General features: G+C 40.3%; 2 protein-coding genes across 4 annotated transcripts; one reads left to right on the forward strand and one right to left on the reverse strand.

The window, feature by feature from the left end:
- On the reverse strand, positions 1–12,764 carry FAM149B1 (family with sequence similarity 149 member B1). 3 transcript variants are annotated; one of them, XM_035538941.2, is made up of 15 exons: positions 12,572–12,764; positions 11,746–11,850; positions 11,027–11,159; positions 9,829–9,971; positions 9,070–9,189; positions 8,246–8,416; positions 6,365–6,552; positions 5,958–6,088; positions 5,322–5,375; positions 4,728–4,840; positions 3,891–4,100; positions 2,919–3,045; positions 2,470–2,595; positions 1,369–1,450; positions 1–346 (listed from the first exon to the last, which is right to left on the reverse strand). In XM_035538941.2, the coding sequence occupies exons 1-15, from the start codon at positions 12,619–12,621 to the stop codon at positions 273–275; spliced, it is 1,827 nt and encodes a 608-aa protein (XP_035394834.1). In that variant the 5' UTR covers positions 12,622–12,764; the 3' UTR covers positions 1–272. The 3 variants fall into 3 exon arrangements, with proteins under 3 accessions (XP_035394834.1, XP_035394827.1, XP_035394845.1); XM_035538934.2 differs by having other exon boundaries at positions 5,268–5,375; positions 12,572–12,711; XM_035538952.2 differs by lacking the exon at positions 5,322–5,375 and having other exon boundaries at positions 12,572–12,753.
- On the forward strand, positions 12,735–23,153 carry ECD (ecdysoneless cell cycle regulator). The gene is made up of 13 exons (XM_035538925.2): positions 12,735–13,026; positions 13,141–13,258; positions 13,366–13,453; positions 14,010–14,191; positions 14,939–15,131; positions 15,989–16,117; positions 17,260–17,385; positions 18,073–18,158; positions 18,966–19,072; positions 19,786–19,969; positions 21,305–21,372; positions 21,501–21,721; positions 22,283–23,153. Exons 1-13 carry the CDS (start codon positions 12,735–12,737, stop codon positions 22,511–22,513), a joined length of 2,025 nt encoding a protein of 674 aa, XP_035394818.1. The 3' UTR covers positions 22,514–23,153.
- Positions 23,154–23,384: the final 231 nt, after the last annotated feature.

Genomic DNA, 23,384 nt, shown 5'->3' on the forward strand with positions numbered 1-23,384 from the left:
TGGGAAAACAGCAATGATTTAGAGTATCTGCTAAATTTTCTAGGAGTTAGGCTTCACTGTCCACTGGAATACAGCTTTTCCTAGTGGTAGAAAATGGAATGTGCAAGTATATCCCTTCTAATCTTTGGCAGTTGCTTCTTAGATTTATATAAAAAATAAGATTATTCCTAAGAAGGGTGTTTCAAGACTCTCTGTAAACAACACTGACATTGCTGAGAATGAGAGGTGGTTTGGGACTTTCTGGAGATGGATGGATACATCTTCATGACACGTTAGAACCCATGTTTGTTTTTTGTGACTGATCCACTTCGACTTTGAGCTTTCACAGAGCCATGTGGATGAAGACCTGATAAACAGAGATCATGTACAACTTTAAGATTTCGAGAAGGTATTAAAACTAAGTACCAAATGCAGCTCCTTCATCTTAATGCTAAAATGTGGTGGGGTTTTTTTGGCTTCTTAGTCTAGCTATCTGTCAGTAAATCAGTAGCTTCAAAAAACTTAAACTTCAAAAAAGATTCAAATAACTTTCAAGGTATTTTGCTTTCTTTTAGCCAGAGGCTTTCTTAAGAGGGAAGTAATCACATATCAACATGATCAGCTGGAAATTGTAAGTTTTAGAAGACATGACTGTCCTTCCTACAGGGTGAAGTCTGTGCTTTTACCATTGCTGCATTTCTGGGATCTGCTGCGTTTCTTCAACTCTCTATGAAGTATTCAAATCTACAAAAGTTTTAGTGTTTTTTTTTTTATTTTTTTTTTTGCCAATGCAGCAGTCATAAAACTCATTTTGCATTTAAATATGCTGGTTCAGGGAGGGGGGAGATACTCATTTTAATAGCGAACAATACTACCTTGATTAAAACCAAGTTATTTCAGTTTAGTGCCTTTATTAAACTCAGGCTGGCTCTTGTACCACTTGTATTAGTGGTGGTTGGCCATTCGGCTATTAATCAAGCTAAAAGACCCCTCCTGTCCTCTAATAATCACTTCCGTGCTTGCTACCTTACCCCTTGTAGCTTCCATTAACTTTTGCAGCTTTAATGCTACCTTTTCAGCATGCTGTTCTTATTTGAGACCTCCAGTGGAACTCTCCTTGACAAACTATTTTTCAGAAATGCATCTCATGCCCCGCTCTGCGGAGGTAAGACCTGACTTTGTGTTGAGGGTAACGGGGTGAACTCCTGCGAGAGCTACAATGATGGCATTCCAAAAAGCTGTTCCAGGGCACGAGGGCTAACTTGTGTAACAAAAAGTTAAAATGCAAAATTGAACTTTGAAAAACTTCCTCAATGTAGGAAATAGGCGCCTGCCCAAAAAGCCCACTTCTTGCTCAATTTCATTAAATGCCATAACTGATGAGCATACCTGAATCTGTTGATCCTCTGCTTGTCCAAGATTGATTACTGCGATCAATAACAGAGCAAGAACGGCGACGCTGTGGGTCCGGCTGTAAAGACAAGTCAAGTTACTTATGTTTGCATGAAAAAACTCGCAAACACCAATAATATAATACAACTGAAAACTACTTGAATGTACTTATTCCCTGAGATACCAGATTTGCAAGATGTTCTAAAGGTTTAAGTAGAGCTTTTACATGTTTAAGGAAGGTTAAATCAAATTCAGGGGTAGAAAATACACTTTTCTAACACTCTTACTTAGAACGACCACTCAAGCATTTAGGGGGGCTCTTACCACTTCTGAAAACTGTTCTCTTTCAAAGCAGGTTTTTAGAAAGTTTGAACATTTGTAACTCTAAAGTCAAGGATGTTGAAGTTTTATGCAGAAACTAAACCATCAGCCATTTAAAAGCTGCTGTTAAAATTTTAGCTTTGGAAGCTTAGACAAAAAGTACTTTTGACAGACAGGACAAGACAGCAGCAGAGTGGGTGTTTCAATAAACTAAAACAAGCGCTTTACTGAAACAGACTAGACATCTCATAAATAGAACAGCATGTTTGTACAAGGAAACAGCTAAGACTATCCTACTCTTTTGTCTGTGAATGTAGCTGTAGAAAGCACTTCCTGAAGTCTATGTAAGAAAGCTTGAAAGCATCCTCTATTACCCCCACCATTCTTACAAAGCTTTCGAAGAAGATGCTAGAGTATCAGCACAGGTGATAGATTGAACGTTATACCTAATGTAATGCTTAGCTTATTGCAGAAACATCTCAGATTTCTTTAGGATACTTCAGGAAGAGTATAGCACCACCAGCTGCATATAGGTGTAGTTAGGAGCTGGCTGGGAGCAGTACAGTAGGACCCATGTCCCCCGAAAAAGTGACTCTCTCTCTTCGAAGTTCCAAGCAATGATGTTTTTGCTAACCTGTGGGCTTCTAACCCCGTGACAAACTTGATGGCACCAATCACCTGTGACATTTGGTTCTCAAATAACGTTTCTCTCTGCTAAGTGTCAAAGCACCCTGTTCAGTAAATGAGGATGATTTGGTATCATTTGCCATGCTTTACCAAGAACACGTTGGTTGTTTTAGGCCTGGAGAAACGATCAGGTAAGAAAAGCCTCTCGTGTAGCTGCTGGTGGCTATCTTCGTGGGTCATTACACTGTGAGCTCGACTGGAGTTCCCTCGAGATTTCTGCATTGAAGGATGATAAAGTTATGATGACTTCATATTACAGCAGTGCTTTTAAATTAAGTACCCTAAGAATTAAAGCTGATTTTCCAAGTCAGTTATCCTACACCTACTTACGGGAAGAAAATTGTGGCATTTATTGGAGTTACTGAATTCACCTCTGGAGGATGATGCTGGCCAAATCTGATGCAGAATTTTAGTGCATGTATTACAGCTGCTGTCATGAGACAATGAACTAACTGGAACTCTGGGGTTTGGTAACTGGATCAGCAGTAACTACAATTTCAGACTGTCCAATAGTAAAATTAAATAGTTATGCCTATTACCGTTTGCCTCTGGGATCCTGCAGTGCCCATGCGCTCTGCCACGTTGGTGGTACTGATGGGCGGTAGGAGATTATTTCGGTTTAGCGGCAGTGGGGAGGGTGAGGTCAGCTGCTCATATGCAGTCAGACTGAAATGCACCAGTAAGAAAAAGAAAAGCTAAGCTTCTATGTTTGACATTGCATAAACATACAATATTGACAGTTTGTTTGGCTTTGTTTAAGCTAAAAATGTTACAACTAAGAGCAATGCATGCAGAGTTTTGCGGTGAGATGCTTGCGTTAGGGCTGACTACTGGAGACTAGATTTTAAAAAAGGAGTTCAGTGGGTGAAGTTTGGCAGAAATCTATTTAATCTATTAACAACAACTTATAGTTTGTAGGATGTTTAATATTAAGCTGATAGGCAAAGCGAGTCTGAATATCGATGCCAAGCAGAAATCATCACAATCATGGTGATGGGGATATATAAAAGCAAGTTGGTAGTAAAAATGCTCATTGTCTGCAGTTCAGAAGGACATGCTGTGTGGCTGTACTGCAGGATGAAGGTGTTATATATAAAGGTGTTCTCTTGGGCAGCTACTGCACAATGGCAGAATCTTGACTGCCCATTCCCAGAGGTGGCATTATTATCTGCTCTTTTTTAATAACCTTTAGGGCAAAGTATTGCTTAATGCTAATTTCAGCCCAGCAACTGAAGATGAACACCTAGCCTAGAAAACAGGAGCTGCTTATATAATGTGTGTGTATATATATATACACACACTCTTAAATAAACATGTGTATATATAATCCCTGTGATTAACTAAATACAGTCAAGATCATTTATACCAAACAAAACGAATATATTCTAGACATTTTTTGTTTGTATTAAATCAAGGAATTCACATTCTTTCCCTTTAACTGAACGTTCTTTGTATAAGCTGGGTTCTCTAAACGTGGTAATTTCCTGTGAGAAACTGGTTTTGAAACGTACAATCGAGTTCCCCTGAAGACATCGTCCACAGATCGCGGGGTCCCAGTACGAGAGTTGCTCGTGTTGATGGGATGCAGGGTATGTGGTGGTGGGTTTCGCCTTCTCGTGGGCCGTGACAGAGATGACGTACTGAGCTCCAGAGGGGGACGATTTGGCCACGTTCTGTTTGAGAGGATGGAACTGGAGCCTGGTCGTTTGTCATCCAGGTCCCTAACAAAAGAGGCACAGAACCATAAGAGAGGGTTAATATGACTGATAACCACCCTGCTTCCACTGTACTCATCCGCATGTGACATTACCAATGTTATATGTGGACACAGATGATGTGCTATTGTTTTTGTCACATAACCATATAAAATAATTTACAGCTCAAATAGATAGGGAGTGAAAAAGAAAAAAAAAGCCTATTACATATAAATACACGTTTTTTTTTTAAACTGAATTATGATCTTTTTTGATTGAAATTGTCACATATATTCTGTGAATAATTATAGCTTCTATACTAAGAAACACTGCAACAGTTTTCACACCCATAGCCTAGATATAATAGAATTCCACCTCTAGGAAATGAACAGATCATTCTGAGCTTCATCTCTTTTTGGGATGTCAGTGCTACCACTAATGCTGCAGCTGTTCACTAAAGAGATAAATCAGTAGCAATTATACAGAAAATCTCTACCAAAAGTATACCATTTCATATAGGACAAGTACATTAGCAAAAAGAAAATAATTGAGAATTACTTTCTCCAGTATAGAAAATGATCTCATATTCTTTTGGGTTGAATCCCTCTCTCTGTGGGAGTGCTCTACTTAACAGACAAAATCTATAGCTCTTACAGTGTTTTCTCCATTACAGGCAGATTCCTTTGCTGTAACTGGATCCCATGGATCACTATCAAGCCATTTAGATTACGTTGAGAGCCGCTACTTGAGCCTTGAGAGAGATTTACCTGAAAGATTAAAAAAAATACATACTGCTTGAATGAACAGTAATGAATTACTGTTTGGTAATGACATGTGCCCATATTTATACAGTTGTCTTTGCTAATCATTTTGAAGGAAAAAAAAACATTTCTTTCAGGACATAGAGATAAATACTCAGTTGTTTTATTTCTGCCATCTAAGATGGGCATCTTAGTATTTCATTTTTTCCTACAAATTGTAGTGCTTAGCAAATGTTTCATACCATGCTGTCATATTTAATATTTTCCAACTGAGCCTCTCATTTTCATGACACAGTCTTCCAACAATGGTTATAACCAGGAGTTTTACAAAACTATTTTTTTCAGTATATTTTGACTTTTATGTCAAGAACAGAACTGGAAACTCTTCTCCTGGAATACAGACTGATCTGGAAAAACATCAAATTCCACCCACCATAGCAATAGCACACAGAAAATAGCAGAGCTTCCATCTCTCCAGCATACGTACTTGAGGTGTTTTTTTCCTCTTTTTGGTTTTGCGGCCACATCTGGTTTTGGGGCACTACATGTACAGTAACGGAAATGGGAGGAAGACATGGGGTAGAAATAAACAAGAAGTAAAAAGGAAAGAGTTGAATTAAAATGGAATGAACAGAGATAACGCTTTGGTGCTCACCACTCTAGGAGCATATAGTCTAAAGCAGACCACACAGAGTCAAATTCAGTGTCTGGGGGAAAAAAAACAACCATCTTACAACTTTGTGGAGATTTGTTCTTTATTCCCTTCACCAGTTAACAATGAGTAAGCTAGTGAGAATGAGCTCTCACACAATCTTGTATCTCACAATTTAGTTCAAACTCCCTTAGATGTAGAAACAACCACATCATTAATGAGCAGTCACCACGTGGTAGTCCAATATGTATATAAAATACTAAGTTTTAAAGAGAAAAATAGGAATTAAAATTTTCAACTGAGAAGTAGCAGAACTTAAGTGGTTAGAAAGGACAGTCAGCATCCATGCAAAATCCAAACTACTTGTGTATCTGAACAGTCCCTTGACATATTTGCATCTTTGCTCAAGGTAGTATTGTATTGATTCATCTATATGCAAACTGGCTGGCTAAAAATACTTAAAATACTTACCAGATTTGATGTCATTGAGGGTATTTTAGTTTGTGGCACGCGAGGCAACAACACTGGCAGAGGATCAAACTGCAAAGGGCTTCCAGAACCTGCTCGGATCGTTTCTACTGTTATGATGTTTTTCTCATCATCTGTGCAAAGCCAAAGAGAATCCCTGTCAATACAAACTATTGGTGTTGTATTGTGCACAGTACTGTGAATCTCATTTTTTTGTTTTAAAGAGGACTCCTCTTAAACACAAAGCTCTGTGAAATCTTCTGACGGCATGTCTCATGCTGCTAGCAAAGTAAACAACCTTTTTTACCCTGAAGAGCTGATTCCCAAATGCATCTTTCTCCCGTTGCATCCTTGCGAAACTGAGTAACTGAAATCCCCTTTTCTATCTTCAGTTTAACTGTGATCCTTACCAGAGGCTGATCCTTCCCAGTGTCTGCGGATTAACTCTTCCATGCAGCCTAGGACTTCACTCCACACATCATCAAACACAAACGTGAGCACAGAATCCTTCATGCAGGAATATGGAGAGATAGGAGGAAACCCTAGTTTCCATCTGTCAGAAGAGAGTCCCATTTTCCTCTCATGCAATTCCTCCTCCCTGTAGAAACATGAGCATTATATGTACCATAAACACGGTATATATCTCCTCATTGCATATATATATAATTGCATATATCTCCTGCAATTTTGTTGCAATTATTTAATAGGATTAACACATTAGCTAAGGCTGTATTTCTGCTGTTTCCTCTAAAATTGAAATAGGTCAAGGCAGCTGGCCAAACAGATTGAAGACATTACTTCAGGAGAAATTTCATATTTAGCACATAATGTTGTTCTCTGAGAGCCAACAGAACAATGAATAGTAACAACAAATGACTTGAAGAAGCAATTTTTTCCAGTATTTCTGGAATACTTACTGGAACTCTCATATCTTCCAGAATCAACCACTGACCTAAATGAGAAATGACTGAGACAATTGCTTTATCAACTGAATGCCTTGGTTTCCCCATACAGACTCACTAAAAATGATACTTGATGAATAATAAATAATTTACAAAGGAGATAAAAGTCCCATTTAAAAATAAATGTTAGCAGTTACAGGGATATTTGTTCATTCCATTGTTAGGCTCCATATCACTACAGAATTCTGAAGACAGAGAGGAATATTACTACTCCTGACTATCTAATACCACTCTCAGCCTGCTGCTTTAACATCCAGGAGGTGCTCAGGGCAAGGGCTTAATTCAGTTGTAGACAATTAGGCATAATCAGAAAGAGGAAATAAAGGAAACAAAAACAGTTAATTCACAGCCGCAATGGACCTTGGCCAAAGACTCCTCCACAACTGCAAGAGGTATTTTGAAGTTTAAAACCTAGAAGATGACTGCTTGAAAAAGTTTTATGTTCATCTGCCAAAATTATAGAATGAAGAAAAAATACTGATGCGAGCACAGTTGTTATGGCTTCTATATCTGTTCCTTGAATTAGTACTTAACATCAAAAAGCTACAGACCTTGAAATAAAGGAGATACCACTACAAGAAGCTATAATATATTTTACCAAAATTTTATAAAGGCAGCAATATTGTTTGCTGCAATAATGTCTCTCTGGCCTGGTCAAAGAATGACACCTACCAGTTTGAATTTCACGATCCACGCAGCTAAGAGGCTTTATTTATTAAAATCAATTAAGTATTTAGCAGCTGACATCATCCAGACTTCCTACCCAGGCCATATGTTCATATTGTTCGGCTGAATAAAGTAGCAAAAAGGATCGTCTTCACCCTCAATCCTTTCTTCTTAAGATAAAAAATAGCGATAATTTTTTCTTGGCAAGCATCAAATCCACACTGATTATTAAATTAACACTGAAAAACTGTAAAGGTACAAAATCCCACCCAAAATGCTTATCTGTACACTGCAGTTCAAAGCAGAGAAGCACGCTGCTAGTGCATGACAAACAACAATGAATTTGATAAACAAGTTTTAAATATGCCAATGTGTAGTAGGTTCTTAGTTATAATGGAATGAACTATTTAAACCAGGAATAAAAATGGCTAGTATGAGAACCTATGTAAATTTTAGAAAAATATAGCAAAATAAATTGTTCTAGGAGATGGATAAAGAAAATTCCAATTGCCCTGCCAACCTCAGGCTTCTGAAAGTTCTCTAGAGGAAAACAATAATTAAAAATATCATAAAATACTTTACGAATCAACAGCAAAACCAAATACATAAGCCTTAAGAGCAAAAATTCTGGGACACTGGTACTATCTTATGCTCAATACTTACACATCTCTGCAGTCAAATGCTAAGTATTCCTCTATTACACCTTCAGAGACAATTATTCCATCTTCACCTTCTTCGCTCTCTGGAGAACATAAGGTCAGAGACTTGGAACGGTCGGCCTTTTTGTGAACAGGAGTAACAGAAAGAGGCACCTTCTTGCCAAAAACACTAAATCTGAACAGGCGACAGTTTTCAGAAAGCAGAAATGAAAAGAAGTTGTTATTCCACTTCTGATAGCAGCATTTGGTGAGCCAAGAGACTGAGAGACAATGTGGTAGGTAAGGCCAGGTATTGGAGAGCGAACACTTTTATGCATTACAGTAAAAAAATTCTTTTGGTTTGGATATTTTAAATTCTTGCTAAGGAACCTGAAACTTCAGGCAAGCAATAAAAGCTAATGGAAAAAAAAATCTCTAAAACATTTTAAAATAAAAAAATTAAGCAGCACTAATGTACTATTTTGTATTTTTAAAGTACTGCACACATTTAGCACATGATTAACAATAAAACCAGCTACAACATATACATATATAATACATATATACATATCCTTTTAGAAGTCAGCAGTAACAAAAGGTATTTCCGCTTAGTGACTGGTTTACTGCAGTGAGCAACAAGGACACCTAGATGGTCTTGCTATTATGAACGTACTTTTTTCAGTTAAAAAGGAAAAGAAAATAAAGTATGCTATGTTCAAAGTTCAGCCTAACAAAAAAAGTTAAATCTTCACATATTGCTCACAGTTTAAGAAGCCAATTGCTGCAGTCCACTGAGAAAAAAATTACCTTCACACCTTTGTAAAGCCTGGACCAACTGCTGATACTTACTCATTAGAATCTTTTTCTTGTGATGAGCTTACACCCGATGAACCTAAACTGGCAGAAGGTGAACTCGAATACCATCCATACCCTTCATCTGTGGGGATCACTATCTGCTTCCCCACAACCCTGCCAGGGCAAAAGCAAAGGATAAATACATCAGAAAACACAGAAAGTAAGATTCTTTCAGCGTGTAAGAACACACAGCAAGAAATCCTAAAAATTCTACTGGGAAGCTCTGCAGTATTCTTGGGAATAGTTAAGTGTGGTTTTAGTATTTCCTACTACAGGTTGCTTCAAGTCTGTTAAATCCATTAAGAAAATTTTGCTTGTCTTTTCAGGCCCTGCTAATTGTAAAACTTTTGAATATGGACAAAACTGTTCAAGTATATGTAATGAAGATTTCAAATTGAAGCTTCCAGATAGCCTTAAGAACTGGCTGAGCGAGGCAGTAGGATTTTTTTTTAATTATTTTTAAGCTCCTGGGTTTTAGCTATAACATACATCTCTTCAAAGAAAATTTTGTTGTATTAAGGTTAACTCAGTTGCAAGTAGCAATAATCCCCCTGGCAAGGAACCGAATTAAGATAGCGTACTGTTTATTAATGACAATGGCAGACATACTAACAGAGTGACCTTTTTATCCCTATGTACTATATAATTGCATAAAACCACCCTGCTGTTAATGTTGTTTTAAAAGCAGTTGTTACCAGCCCTACCCCATTATAAATCTGAGACACTAATGACATTAGCCTATTAATAAAATACCTGAGATGAGGAAAGTTGGATGTCCACTGCTGGCATTCTTCCTGCAGTCCCTCAACATGTACATTTTCTTTCTGTTCATAGAGCAGCTCATCAATTTGTCTGAACATGCGCTGAACTTGTTGCGTGGCAGCTTTATCAAATTCCTAGAAAAGAAAGTTATCCAATAAAGACTTAGTGAATAGCATTTGGAAGATTTAACTCTTTTTTTTATGTTGAAAAAGACATCTGTTTGTTTAAAGCTTAGCAAGTCTGATTTATACAGTCTTTTGCATAGAAAGACATTAAATAATCTTACCCCTAGAGATAAGGCAGGCTGCTGTTAGGACTCATGGCAGCCACATAATAAGCTTACAGTGACACAAAAGCTATTAAAATGTTTTGAAATGTCTATATTATTATATTAAAAGCATATTAATTTACATAACATAAACCAAAACAGGAAGGATAATTCTCAGCAACATTTTAATGAAATAGAAAATTTCTTGTTCATAATGACCAGAGAAAACAAAACAAAACACGATGCAGACTGGTCTGCAACACTGGGGAAGTGAAGGATGCTCAGAACCTCACGTGTTCTCATGTAGCTAGAAAATGGGGTTCGTTCCTGAGTATTTTAAATCTAAACAGTACCCATCTCCATCTCACGGAAGGCAAAAGCATGCTTTGTTTTGTCAGATGGGGAATTAGAAAAAAAAAAAAAGTAGCAAAAATAACCTCTTGGAGGCTTACTCCATTTTAAGAAGCATACAAGGTTCCAGAAGTTTTCAACAAAATGAAGTTTGGTAAACTCACATCAAGTATCTGCAAGTCATCCACTTATGTTTTGGATTCCACAATAACAGTATTTATTATGTTGTATATATACATTTATGCACTAAGCGATTTGTATTTCCAGGCCATTTTGCCCGCCTCTTGATTTGTACAGCTTTCTAACAATAGAGTTCTTACACGACTGTCTTGAATAATTATTATAATTTGCATTCCTCTATTAGATTGGGAATGTAGAATATTAACTGAATAACATGAACCTAGTTTTGATCTGAGAGTATGGAAGGATAGGGAAAAAGTCAACAGGATGTTTTTAATCTATTTACAGATCTGGTCCTTGTTTTTATTATGAAATGTACTTACAATCATATTTCAAATATCTTTTTACTCACAGTGGTAGATTTGGTTTGCACAATCATGTTCTACTCACATCATAGCCCCAAGAGAAGATCGAGCTGTCTTCGGTGGAGGTTCCTGCATAACTCTGACTAGCAGACCATGAACTCCCCTGATCGGTTGGAGTAACAGGAGGGTAATCTGATTCCTTCGAGATTTCAGACTCACTGAAATGCACACATTGAGGCAAAAAAAGGAATAAAAAGCAACAACACCACAATGACAAGAAAGCAGTTAAACAGCCTTTTCATTCTGTACAAAAAAAAAAAATCAGAATAGTTCTTAGAAATCCTTCTCTAAGAGAGTTTTCATAGGGTTAATGTTTACTTTAGAGGCATTTAAGCAGAAGCCACAGTACACAAGTAATTGTATTAACACTAACTCCTAATAACCTCAATGATGTAGGACATCTACGGGTCAAGGAGAACATCAATTTTCCCCTAGTTACTGTAGTTAAGTTGAATACTATTTCTAGTTCCAATTCTACACTGCTCAGGAATTATTTTTTACTTTTTTCCACTTGCTTCTGTCATAAAATTACATGACCCTGGCTATTTACGAAATGGGAACAAAATATGGCTACACACTTATCATGAAGTCCAAAATGGAAAGGACATGTTCTGAAATGCTACAGTTCTGAGGTAAAGCCTAGGAGTACCGAATGTATTACTTCTGTAAATATAGCTCGACACAAAGGGTATTGTTTTTTCCATTGTCTTCAGAAAAAGATCCGTTTTCTGGTATGACAAATACCTTGAGATCTCTCCGTAGTTTTCCAACGTGGGTGTGGCTGGGCACCCCTCATCTTGTGGATCCGGCAGCGGATGATGCCGCAAGGCATGTTTTGTAAGTCCTTGTCTAAAAGAAAGAGTAGAACTTGATGTTACTGACAAGAATAAATATCTACACAGCTCCCAAGTTTTACATGGCTTTCTGCTTTTCGAGGAATGCACTGATTTGCATACCTGAACCATTTGTTATTATTAGGGTAATTCAAGTTACCAAGGCTTTATAATTAAGATACCAAAACTAAGTCTAGGCTAAACACGGAGTTAAAAGGTATTTGCTTAAAAAATCTGTGTCTTCCATTAAACGTAAAGCGCTGTTGTAAATCCTGACGCAGCTCTCTATAAGCAGCTATCATGTTGTTGTCCCCAAAGGGGACTTGTGATCAGGCAGAACAAGCATGGCCTCCACACTAAGCAAATTAGGAGCAGTTATTTGCTAGCTTATCACTTTGATGAAGTTTAGGAGCCTGGAAAGAGAGATGGGTAAAGTCCCAGCAGCGGGAGGAGAGCCCACAGAAGTATCCCGAGCATCGGCTGAGGGATCTGTAAGCGAAGGAGCCCTCCCCTCAGCTCACTTTCGGCTCAAAGACATTAAACTCGAGATTTAACCACGTTCCGCATCGTATGTCGGCGACTAAATACGATGCCCACGACGGGTACAAACGCCTCACAGGGGTGCCGCATGTCCCGGCCACCCCTTAGGGCTGTCCCCATCCCCTCTCCCCAGCCCCAGCTACGGCCCCGCCACCCCCAGCCCTCCGCGGGAACCCGGCCTGGCGCCGGCCACTCACAACTCCAAAGCGCTGGGGGGCAGCGCCTTCCGCGTGTATCGCGACATCATCGTGCGGCCGCCTCAGCGCCACCGCCATGACACCGCCTCCTCAGCGCTGCGGCCGCCATTACGCGACCGCCTCAGCGCCACCGCCATGACGCGGTCTCCCCAGCGCCGCCGCCATGACACCGCCTCCACAGCGCCGCCGCCATGACGCGGTCGCCTCAGCGCCGCCATGTCGCGACAGCCTCAGCGCCCCTCAGAGGCGGAGCGCGGCCTGCGGCCCGGCTCTCATGGCGGGGGACGGAGCTCCGGGCGAGGACGTGGTTCGCTACCGCCTCTTCGCGGTGGGATCTGGAGGCGAGGAGCTGCTGCGGGGCTGCGCCCGGGACATCGCGGAGCGCCTGGCGCCGCTGCTGGCCGCCTACATCTGGCAGCGGCAGCCGTTCCGCCTGCGCTATGTGCCGCCGCGGGGTGAGCCCGGGGGAACGGGGCGAAGGGGCGCAGAGGGGACCGGGGGGGGCGGGGGCGGTGCTGAGCCGCTTCGTTTCTCGTGTTTTATCTTTTTTTCTCTCTGTGCCCGGCCAGGCGACACGCCGGAGCACCTGGGCGGCAGCACGCTGTTCGGGGATAACGTAGAGGACGAGTGGTTCGTCGTGTACCTGCTGCGGGAGATCACCAGGGCGTTCCCGCTGCTGGCGGCCAGGTGCGGGCGGCCCTGAGGCCGCGGCGGTCGGGGCGGGGGGCGCCGAGGGGCCTGAGCCTGGCCCCGGGCGGCTTCACCCTCAGGTAAACCCCTTTCTCCTTGGCTAGGGTCGACGACAACGACGGGGAGTTCCTGCTGATAGAGGCGGCCGAGTTCCTCCCCAAGTGGCTCAGTCCTGAGAACAGCGACAACAGGGTGCGTACGGCCCCGGGGCTGCCTTGGATCCCCTCAGCCCAAGTGGTCTGGAAAGGACTTGGCAGTGTTCTTCTCAGGAGCACTCTTGCATCTACCCCAGCTTCCTAGCTCAGATGTAGCCCCTCATGTTTTTTCCTCCCGTGTTCTCAAGTGCTCAGACATGAGGGTTTACTGCCTGGACTGATGGTTTTATCCCCTGTCCTGTTCTTCAGCAGTTAGGTTAGGCTGTCTTGTTCTCCTGAAGCAGGTCTCCAGTTGAAGAGAGGCTTTTGGTATTGCTGGTGTTAAGGAAATCAGATTTAGTGAAATACATAATTTGAAATAGTATTATTATTTTTTTTTTTTAACTTATTGGTTAGATCATGGTTTCTGGCACCTGTATTTATATCATCTCCCATTTAAAAAAAAACAAAAAAGTTGTTTCGTGTGTTATTTCATTATTTGTACTTCAGTAATCTGTGTTTAAACAAATAGATTCATGTATGAAACAAAATTTTGCATTGCTTGGTGTGTGACTGTTCTTATCCTGTCTGATGAGACTGTTACTGTCTGTCAGGTGTTTTTTTATAAAGGAGAACTGCACATCATTCCGCTGTCAGAGACTCAAAAGCAGGAGGACTGTGAGCCATCTGCTGCCAGCCCAACAATCTCACAGGCATTAAGGCTGTTGTCCACCCGGTCGGAGGAGTTCCTGGCTGCAGAACCCATTCGAGCAGCGGTGTATAAACGCATCAGTGGGTATGTGGATGGCTTCATTTGGTGTTTTGTAGCAGTAAGTTTTGATTTTGGGCTGTCTGGATAACTTTATTGCATTCACTCATTTTCCTGTTAGCTGTGACAAATTTGCTTCCTTTTTCAGAAGCCACCTGCGAGAGGTTTTTCTGTGGCTCTCTGCTAAGGGGGGGACTGCTGTCCTGTAAGCTGTGGCGTTATCTGGGGGCTTTGGTAGTGGTTTACTGCTGCAATACCACACCTGACAGTGGCAGGAATTTCTGTTCTTTCACATACTTCTTGTACTGATTGGTGAGGAAATCTGAAAGTTGTGTGAGTCTTTAGGAGCTCTTTCGGGAAATGAAAAGGATTGCACACTGCTGTGTAGAAACAACGTGCTTTTCTGAGCATCACCTAGTTACAGGTGTGGTCAGCATTGTGCATTAATTTCTGCAAGGATTTGGCAGTGTGAGCCCGATGCCCTCAGTGCAGTAAAGGATACTGTATTGCTGGACATGGTAGTCAAGTTCACAGTGATTCATCTTAACAATGTGGGGATTAAATTTTTATTAGCCATGTATTTCAGATTTTTTTTTTTAAACAGATACTTCAAGTGGTAGATTAGCTGAATTTTAACTTTATTTCAAAATAACCTTCTGGCACATGGCCCACAGAACAATTTAATGTTAATGTGAAATTGGGAACAATAATTAAAAAGGATTGGTTTCGGCTTGCTATATACTTAATACTGTATGTTGCTATTGCATGATGCAGGTATCCAGAGAAAATTCAGGCCTCGTTCCACCGAGCCCACTGCTACCTTCCGGCAGGCATCGTGGCAGTGTTGAAGCAGCGCCCTTCGCTGGTGGCTGCAGCAGTCCAAGCCTTTTACCTGCGGGATCCCGTAGATTTACGAGCATGTCGCACTTTTCAAACTTTCCCTCCAGAGCAGCGTGTGATGACCACAGTAAGTCATCCCTCTAATGCAACTTGTTGCATTAGACTTCATTTGCATTAAACTTCCTTTAATGAAGTTCTGTGATCGAGTTAGATAAATACATGGATTTCACTTTTAAAATAGCATGTTCTCTGATGTATTTTTTCCTTTCATAAATGTGTAGTTGATTTTGTTAATAGCTTTTCTGCCCTTAGATTGGCATGGCTAGACTTTCAAATGGCTAAACACAAGTTAAGCCTCTCTGAAATCAGAGGGTGCTGCTAACAGCTCATTTGCTGAAGGGCTTGCTGAGTAAACTGGTCTGATTCTGTGATCTGAGCAGCTTGGCAAGCACTGCCAGCCAACACAGAGGTGCCCCTAACTGTCCCTTGATGGTTACTCCCAGCAATACCTATTCACAGTGGCTCCACGAAAGCTCTTACATGAAGTGGAATATTGACCAAAGAATGTTGCCTGATGCACTTGCATATAGTGTTGTACCCTAGGCTCTTTAAAATTTGACTCGCAAGTTTGTTTTCAACTTTTAGGATGATTTTGGTTTTGAAATCTCAGCTTTGGTGTTGTGAACTGAGGAGGCCTTAAATTTACGCACGCCTTTTTGGAATAAATATTGAGGGTTTTTTAATGTATTTAGATTGAAGTGCATGTTTACTTAGGAGATGCTGGAAACTTGGAATATTCTTTGTAAAATCTGAAAAGTAACACATCTTAGGCAAATACATGTATTTTGAATATCATCATCCAAGGTATTGTCTTAATATAGGTACTTTAAAATACAATTCAGATGGAACTGGTGGGAAGTTGATGCCCATACAGAGCACACTCACCAGTGATTTTTTTTTTTTTCTTTGCTTTGGCTTTTTCAGGTTACATTCACCAAGTGTTTATATGCGCAACTTGTGCAGCAGAAGTTTGTCCCAGACAGACGCAGTGGATACACCCTGCCCCTCCCATCTCACCCTCAGTACAAAGCCTATGAGCTGGGCATGAAACTGGTAATTATTTTGTATGGATTTTGTATTTAGTCTGTTTAGTTTGGTGTCTACATGTGTCCGAGAAGTGACTCTTTGCTTGTAAGTTGTCTGATTGTACAGAAAAATATGAACAACTTAGCAGATCCTGTTTTTCTGTAAATACAATACTGTGGGCGATTTCTTTTACAGAATAGGAAACTCCTATACCTTCACCCCTGGAAACCATCCCAGTCAGGATTCACATGGTTTTATTTCCGTTGCTGAGCTGGTGTTAAACCCAGTTAGTTTTCTTTTAAGTAATATCAACAATGGTTTCCATCTTAGGATAGATGAGATCTGTTTTAGCCTCTGTCTGAAGCAGTGCATCCTTTCACATTCAAAGTTCTTGCACAAACACCATAAGCAGCAAGTTTCTATGGACTGAATTTACATTTCAGTTTAGAGCTCTGCCTCCTGTGTGCTAAGCGTGCATCAAAACTGCAAGTGCCGTGCCTCAAGTGCCAGAGCTCACAGGAGGAGTTTAAAAGCCAGTACAGCCCATGACTCTGTCCTGCACCTCCTGCACCAGGCACGTCCAGCTTCTTACGGTGCATCTTTGCTGCACAGAGAAAACATAAGCAATAGCCGAGATGGAAATGGGGTGGGATTTGTCTGTGTGAAGTGCAGAAGTGTGCCCTGGGGCCCTGCTGCAAATAGAAATGCAGCCACGTGTTTTCTCACAGATAGCAAGAGTCTGAGCTTTTTTTTTTTTTTTCTTCTGAAATTTCCTGTCCTGAGATTTGTGCCTCAGTGCACCAGGTTTGTATCCACAAAATGTGCAGGCTAGGCAACTTGGCAGTTCAGCACAGAATATAAATACAGATGAAGTATTGGCGCTTGCTTGAGGAGTAGCTGGTGAACTATAGATCTGTATTCTGGTTTGCTTCTCAGTGACTTGCCCCTGTAGACAAGCTTTGTATGTCAGGTCACAGTGTCTTGCTTTGAAAGTTGGAATCTGTCTTTCTGCAGCAATAATGAACCATTTTGACTTTGCAACCATCTTTGGCATCTGTGTCTCAAATGGCAGAATCAGGAACTCAGTGATAGGGAGTTCTTCATGCAGTCATGTAAAGGTGCACTTAAATTTCACATCTTGAGAACAGTTTGTTGCATTGCTTATACAGGCTCATGGCTTTGAAATTCTGTGCTCCAAGTCCAGTAAAGCATCTCCTGATTCCAAGAGAAATGAGTGTAGTGGTCCTGTTTGGGAGAGATTCCTCAACGGCCTGAAGGAGAAGGATTATTTCAAGGTGAAGTAATGTGTGTGTATGTGTGTGTGTGCGCAAGTGCACATGCATGCATCTTTTATGCATTCCAGGAAACAAACAAACAAACAAAAACCAATATTTTAGCTCTTGAGCTTGTGTAAGTACTTAAAGCAGATTAAGAAGGTTTTTGGGCAGACCTGTGCGGTGCCAGGAGTTGGACTTGATCCTTATGGGTCCCTTCCAACTTGGGATGTTCTATGATTCTATGAAATCTAATGTTTCTGTCTATGGAAAGTGAATGAGTATCTCTAAAGGAAGTATGTGCAGTTTGTTCCTATTTGAAATGAATACATTTGTTTTGGAAATTAGAAAGGGAAAAGCAGGATTTGGGTATGAATTCCTGTGTCTAAAGAAAGGGGTAATACACTTGGAAGAGAGGAAGCCACAGTGTGGTTGTGTGTCAATATAGATGTTTTCACTGTTTTTTCTTTCACCTGCATGCATTGATAACTAAATGGTCTTAAAAATCTATGTGTAATACCCCCAAAAATCCCATTTGGACCCATGTAAATTATTACAAGTATAAATTGGAAAGCAATATTACCTATTTGGATTTTTCTCAGCACTCAATTTCTGTGAGGCAAACAATTGTCGTTACGAAATCTGGCTGTGAAAAAAGAAGCGGAGGGAGAATTGCTTAGATTCATACGTGTGACTTGCATTAAATAGGGAGAAATGGAAGGCTCTGCAAAGTACATGGAGCTGTTGCGTATGGCAGAAGATTACTTCCAGCAATCTGTAACTAAGGCAGAAAGGTAAGAGCAACTTGGAATCAGTGCATATACAGAACCTACAAGTATCTCAGCTAAGGTTGTTTTTGGAGAAAGTATTGAAAAAAAAAAAACCTGAACCTTTTTCTCCATTGCACACTTAATGTAGCTGCTGTGGCTAGGGCATATGAGTATTAATTCCTCTGGATCACTCTGTTAGTAGAAGCTACTGCTTGAGTAGCTATTTATCTTGTTTTTTTGTTTTTTTTTTTAAAGTATTAAGCTATTCAAAGTGAGTTAAGAGGTGATGGAAAAGCGTTATTCATTACATTGGTTGGCTGTGGAACTTGTTTTAAGTTTCATTGAGAAGCAATCCCAGTGAATGATAAATATGGAGTAATCTGTCTCCTTTAGTCGAGACAGGCAGCTGGCTGTAGATTCCTCCAGAAGATCAAATCCAAAAAATAAATCATTGCAGAACTATTTGAGGATTTGCCAGTTCATAATATCTTGACTGTGGTTGCTTGAAGTTCCAGTTTGTGCTGTTTGGGATCTGGCTATCCAAAAGTTTATCAAGACAAAGTAAACATTAGGAACAAAGGAAGCGGAAGAGAAATGGGCTTTAGAGTCATCATCGAGGAATTACAGCAATCTGCTGTGTCTTATTTTGGCAGATACTGTCTGTGTAGTGACCTGGTACTTCCCCATGATTTGCTTATCATCTTTGACATATTTGCATAGAAGGAGTAATGAGGAATTTGCATGAAAACATGCATATAGAGTGTCAGATGCCATTGGCATTGTAATGTGAGTAAAAATTCATTTCAGTAAACTGAATTGTTTTCCTTCTAGCTGTGTTGAAGTGAGCCCAGGTGATGAAACCTTGTCATTGCTACAGACAACAACCTTTGATGTGAAGGAATTTGAGAGAGAAGCAGCTTGCCTTCCTTTGGAGGATGGTGAGCGGGATGGAGCAGGGGTGGTGTCTTTCTATCCCAAATGATGATTATTTGTAGGGAGAGAGGGGGAATGTTCAAAAACTGTACAATTTCTGTATCTGCTTAACTCATCTCCTGTCCTGAGACTGCTAGAGGTGTTATTCGAGGGCAGCCATTTAAGATTGGGGCAGCCAGTGTATTTGTATAAGCCATAAGGCGTGGGGTTGTTAATTGGTAAGATATGCAATCCAGTTTCTGATTTGATAGCGCTGGGTCAGGAACACCATGCACGCATATACCAGATCAAGTACTTTGTGTCATCTGTCTACCAGATAGAAAGTTTTGAAACATTACACGACATGAAACTGATTTCAGTACTGACAGTACAAAGTTAATTTGTATCTGGCCCATTCTGATGGCCCACATAAGACCAGCGTAAATGTTGTTATTAGATGGTTTGACTCATTTAATCAAAATATAGCTGGTGCCAGTGTGTAGTACAGGTCACAACTGTATTTCTGGATGATCTTCTAAAGCACTAAAACCAAGTCTGAGCTCTGTTTTTCTCAGCCTCTCACTACCTTATACCTTGTGTTATCAAGTATGAGCATGAAAACTTAATCCTGCAAAAAAAGTGAGCCGCAAATGCTAGTGGTACTCTCTACCATCTAGGTTGGGACGTGTGGGCTGTAAGACGTGTGCACAAATAGAAAATATGTCCTGTGTTCTTTCAGATGACAGTTGGCTGGAGATTTCTCCAGATGATCTAGATAAGATGCTGAAGGAGGCAACAAATGAGTTCCATCCTTCCTCAGATGATGATGAAGAAGAGCAGAAATATGACTTGGAAACAGTTGCTGAAAGTATGAAGGCTTTTGTGTCCAAGGTGTCAACGCACGAAGGAGCAGAAATGCCATGGTACTAGTATTTTTAAGTTTGGGATCTGGTGTGGGATGTGTTTTCATTCTGTTAGAACCCTTTCATCTGTAACACAGAGAATTGATGTTTGAAAGTATTGATACCTACATACTTTGAAACTAACTTGGTGACCACTCTGACACTGGTGCAGGTAAAAATGGTGGAAGATGCTCTATTTTTCAGAGCTCTTAGCTTTGTGGGTTTGTTTTCATTTTAACCCTTTTCACTTGAAGGGTTACTGCTTTCTCTTACCATGTTTCTAGCACTATTAAAATGTACATCTTAAGACAGATCATTTTTGAAGTTTTTCTGCCATGAAAGAAAAACTATTCAAGCTTCTAAGATGATGAAAGAAAAACTATTCAAGCTGCTAAGATGGCTTTAATGAAGCTGTACAGAAATAAAGTGTAACTTACTTTCAGGGAATCTGAAATTACGACTTGATTTTTGTGGTACAGCTCTATCTAGATGTCCTGTAGAAAAGAATTTTGAACATACTGTGCCTGTCTCTGCACCAAGGCACATACTGTGCACCCAGAAGCAGGAAAAAAGAATCACCGTGGATCCCTCTCATTGTTCCCAACAGTGGGAAAGTGCTCATTGAAGAGACTTGACTATGTAGGCAACAGCAGAATGCAAATAAATTAATTGGTGGAGTTAAGAAAGTGCGCGTGAATGTTGTTTGGACAGGCCTTTAATTTTAAAAACAGAGCTAGGAAGTAGCATGTTGTCCAGGTTCTTCTTAATAACTTCTGTATTGCTGGGTAAGCTACCTCAGGCGTGAGGGGGCAATTTATGCTCTTACCTGGTTGGCCCTTTCTAAGTGGTGTGAGAGCTTGACTCTGATAGCGTTAGTGTCAATGTCTGATGTAATGCAAGCTTCTTCAGTTATTTAAAAAAACAAAACCAGCCAACCAAAAAAAGGCCAACACTGAGCTTGATGAGGGACCAGGATGAAGCCTTCAGTGTTCTTCCTAGGCAGGAGACCTCAGAGATTCTCAGTTACTTAACTCTTTACCTAGGTTATGACACCACCACTTGACTCCACAAGGATGCCAGGCCTACTTATTTTGGTAACATTCAGTGCGATTTTTGTTGGGCCAGTTAGAACAATTAAAGTTGTTGGCTTTCTTTTCTCCTTCAGCCCAACGTTCCTCCACTAGCTGTTTCATTGCTGGTTCATACAGGCCGCAGGCTTTTAAGCCCTTCCTGGACCATCAGTTCAAATGTCCCAGCTTTAATCTAGGCTTGAGAGAAATCAGTATATCATTTAGTCTGTGTCAGGCTTATGCAAGCATAAAAGCTTAGTTTATTAAAAAATATCTTTTGTTTCAGGTCATCTGATGAGGCCCACGTTACCTTTGATGTAGATTCTTTTACAAAGGCGTTAGACAGAATTTTAGGTGAGATTGCTTCTCTGTTTCTTTTGTCAGAATATTCTATGGTTATTTAGTGTCTCTGGGTTTTCTGATGACCTGTGGGAACTGTGCTGATTTGTTTGCTGTCTGTACTTACACAAAATAATAAACAGGGGCGGACTCGGAAGAGCTGGATTCTGATGACCTGGATGAAGAGGAGGACTTTAACTTCTCAGATGAGGATGATGAAGACTTAGATGCTGAAAATCAAAGGCAAGAGCAGAAGGTATTGCCTAATGAACTTATAGGCAGTCTCAAGTCATATATGGATGAGATGGACCGTGAACTGGCACACACCAATGTTGGGAGAAGTTTCACCACCCAGAAGAAAGGGGTAAGTATCCCTTGAGTTCTTGTTTGTAGCACAGTAATTTCTAGAGCTTTAGCAGGAAGAGGAAATATGCTAAAAGTAGTCATTCCAAGTAATGCGGTCAACGTGTGTCCTCTAACCACGTGCTAATTACTAAAAAATTTAAAAAAATCCTATGTGCAAACAAATTTGCTGCAGTTGCACCGTGGTATTTTTTTTGAAACAAAATCTTAGCTAAGCTTTAACTTGCATTGATTCCAAGGCTTGGTTTCGTTTCCTTGCAAGATGCAGTTTGACTTCTTACGTTTCTGTAGCAGATTGCTCCCATAGGAAACTGAGCCAGGACTCACTCACGCTCTGTGTCCTTCTCTTGGAACTTAAGCTGTATGATAGAAAGCACTGATTTCTAACTGGCATGAGCATTTGTTGATTAAATTCCTGTCTCTCAAGGCAGGTTGGAACATTCTGAACTTAGTTGGCAGCAGAACTGCTTGCTTTTTTGCGTTTTCTTTTCTTATTTTTTTCCCCTCTCCTGTGGTTTGTACGACTTCTCTTGATGAAACATTTTCTTTGTATTTACTACAGGCAAGCTCTGCTAAAGCAACTACATCTCAAGATGCTGGCCCCGATTCGGAAGCTGAAGATGCTGAGTTGACACCAGTTGATGTGGATATGAACCTAGTAGCTAACCTGCTTGAATCCTATAGTGCTCAAGCTGGACTGGCAGGACCCACCTCCAACATTTTACAGAGCATGGGGGTATATTTACCTGAGAACGCAGATCAGATCAGTTTTAATAAGGGAGCAACGGAATAAGAGACTGTCTTCATTCAGAAGACATGGCTGATTGGGGAAGGAAGCACAGAAAGAGTAGCAGTATTTGGAAGAAGAGACAAAAGGTTTGAATTTAAAGCATTTTATGCGTTAGTTATGTGTGGCTTTAAAGATGCAAAGTGAATTTACCTGGAAAAGCTGTCTATTTGAATACTGCCATGGGCAGGATTAGGATTTTTCCAGTGCTGATAAGTTTTCAGAAAACTGCAAGATGATGTGACTTGAATGAAAGTCTTACTACAAAAGCCATCTTTAAAGTTGACATTCCAATTTGCTGTACTTCTAAAATGTCCTTTGCCCATTATGAGGTGGTTTCAGTATCTGGAAAGCAGTTCATGTTCTGGAAGTGCTGTTGCGTATAGAGGGAGACAGAGAAATACCATGGGATAGAAACAGTGTTCTCTTACAGATTTGGGGACACTGATTAAATAAATGTTCAGCAGACACTGAACATTGTGGCTTTTCCAAAAGTACAAATGCTTCATTGTAAGAACTTCTGATAATTGCTGTAAGAACGTTTTTTTTTTATTAATTAGGAGTATTTGAAGGGTAGTTGAATATGTAAATACTTCTATAAGTATTTTTTGAATTTATTTAAATAAAAACAGAAGTGCAACTTGGATTGCTGGAGCTCCTTTTTTCTTTGAAGGTATGCATAACTTCCTCAGCGCAGTATCGGAAGTTCTTGGAGTTAAAGCATTTTCATAATTGGGTATTTTTTGGATTCCGTTATTGCTGAATGTTGGTAGTGTGCCAGCAATGTATGAGCCCAGTCTGAATGGTTTCAGTTGTGTGTGGGTTGTTTCTTTTTTTTTTTTTTTTTTTTTTTAAATACAGAAAATGTAGCCAAGAG

The sequence above is a fragment of the Cygnus atratus genome, chromosome 7 (genome assembly GCF_013377495.2).
Source record: "Cygnus atratus isolate AKBS03 ecotype Queensland, Australia chromosome 7, CAtr_DNAZoo_HiC_assembly, whole genome shotgun sequence".
Lineage (NCBI taxonomy): Eukaryota > Metazoa > Chordata > Aves > Anseriformes > Anatidae > Cygnus > Cygnus atratus.

Bases quoted from the DNA above. Each gene is read 5' to 3' on its own strand.
- FAM149B1 (XM_035538934.2), bottom strand. From the start codon at position 12,621: ATGATGTCGCGATACACGCGGAAGGCGCTGCCCCCCAGCGCTTTGGAG. The intron at 9,972-11,026 runs GTGAGTAGAACA...TTTCTTTTCTAG, and splicing joins TCTTCTCTTGGGGCTATGAT to GAATTTGATAAAGCTGCCAC. The intron at 5,376-5,957 runs GTAAGTATTTTA...CTGTACATGTAG, and splicing joins CCTCAATGACATCAAATCTG to TGCCCCAAAACCAGATGTGG.
- ECD (XM_035538925.2), top strand. From the start codon at position 12,735: ATGACACCGCCTCCACAGCGCCGCCGCCATGACGCGGTCGCCTCAGCG. The intron at 13,259-13,365 runs GTGCGGGCGGCC...CTCCTTGGCTAG, and splicing joins TTCCCGCTGCTGGCGGCCAG to GGTCGACGACAACGACGGGG. The intron at 19,073-19,785 runs GTGAGCGGGATG...GTGTTCTTTCAG, and splicing joins TTGCCTTCCTTTGGAGGATG to ATGACAGTTGGCTGGAGATT.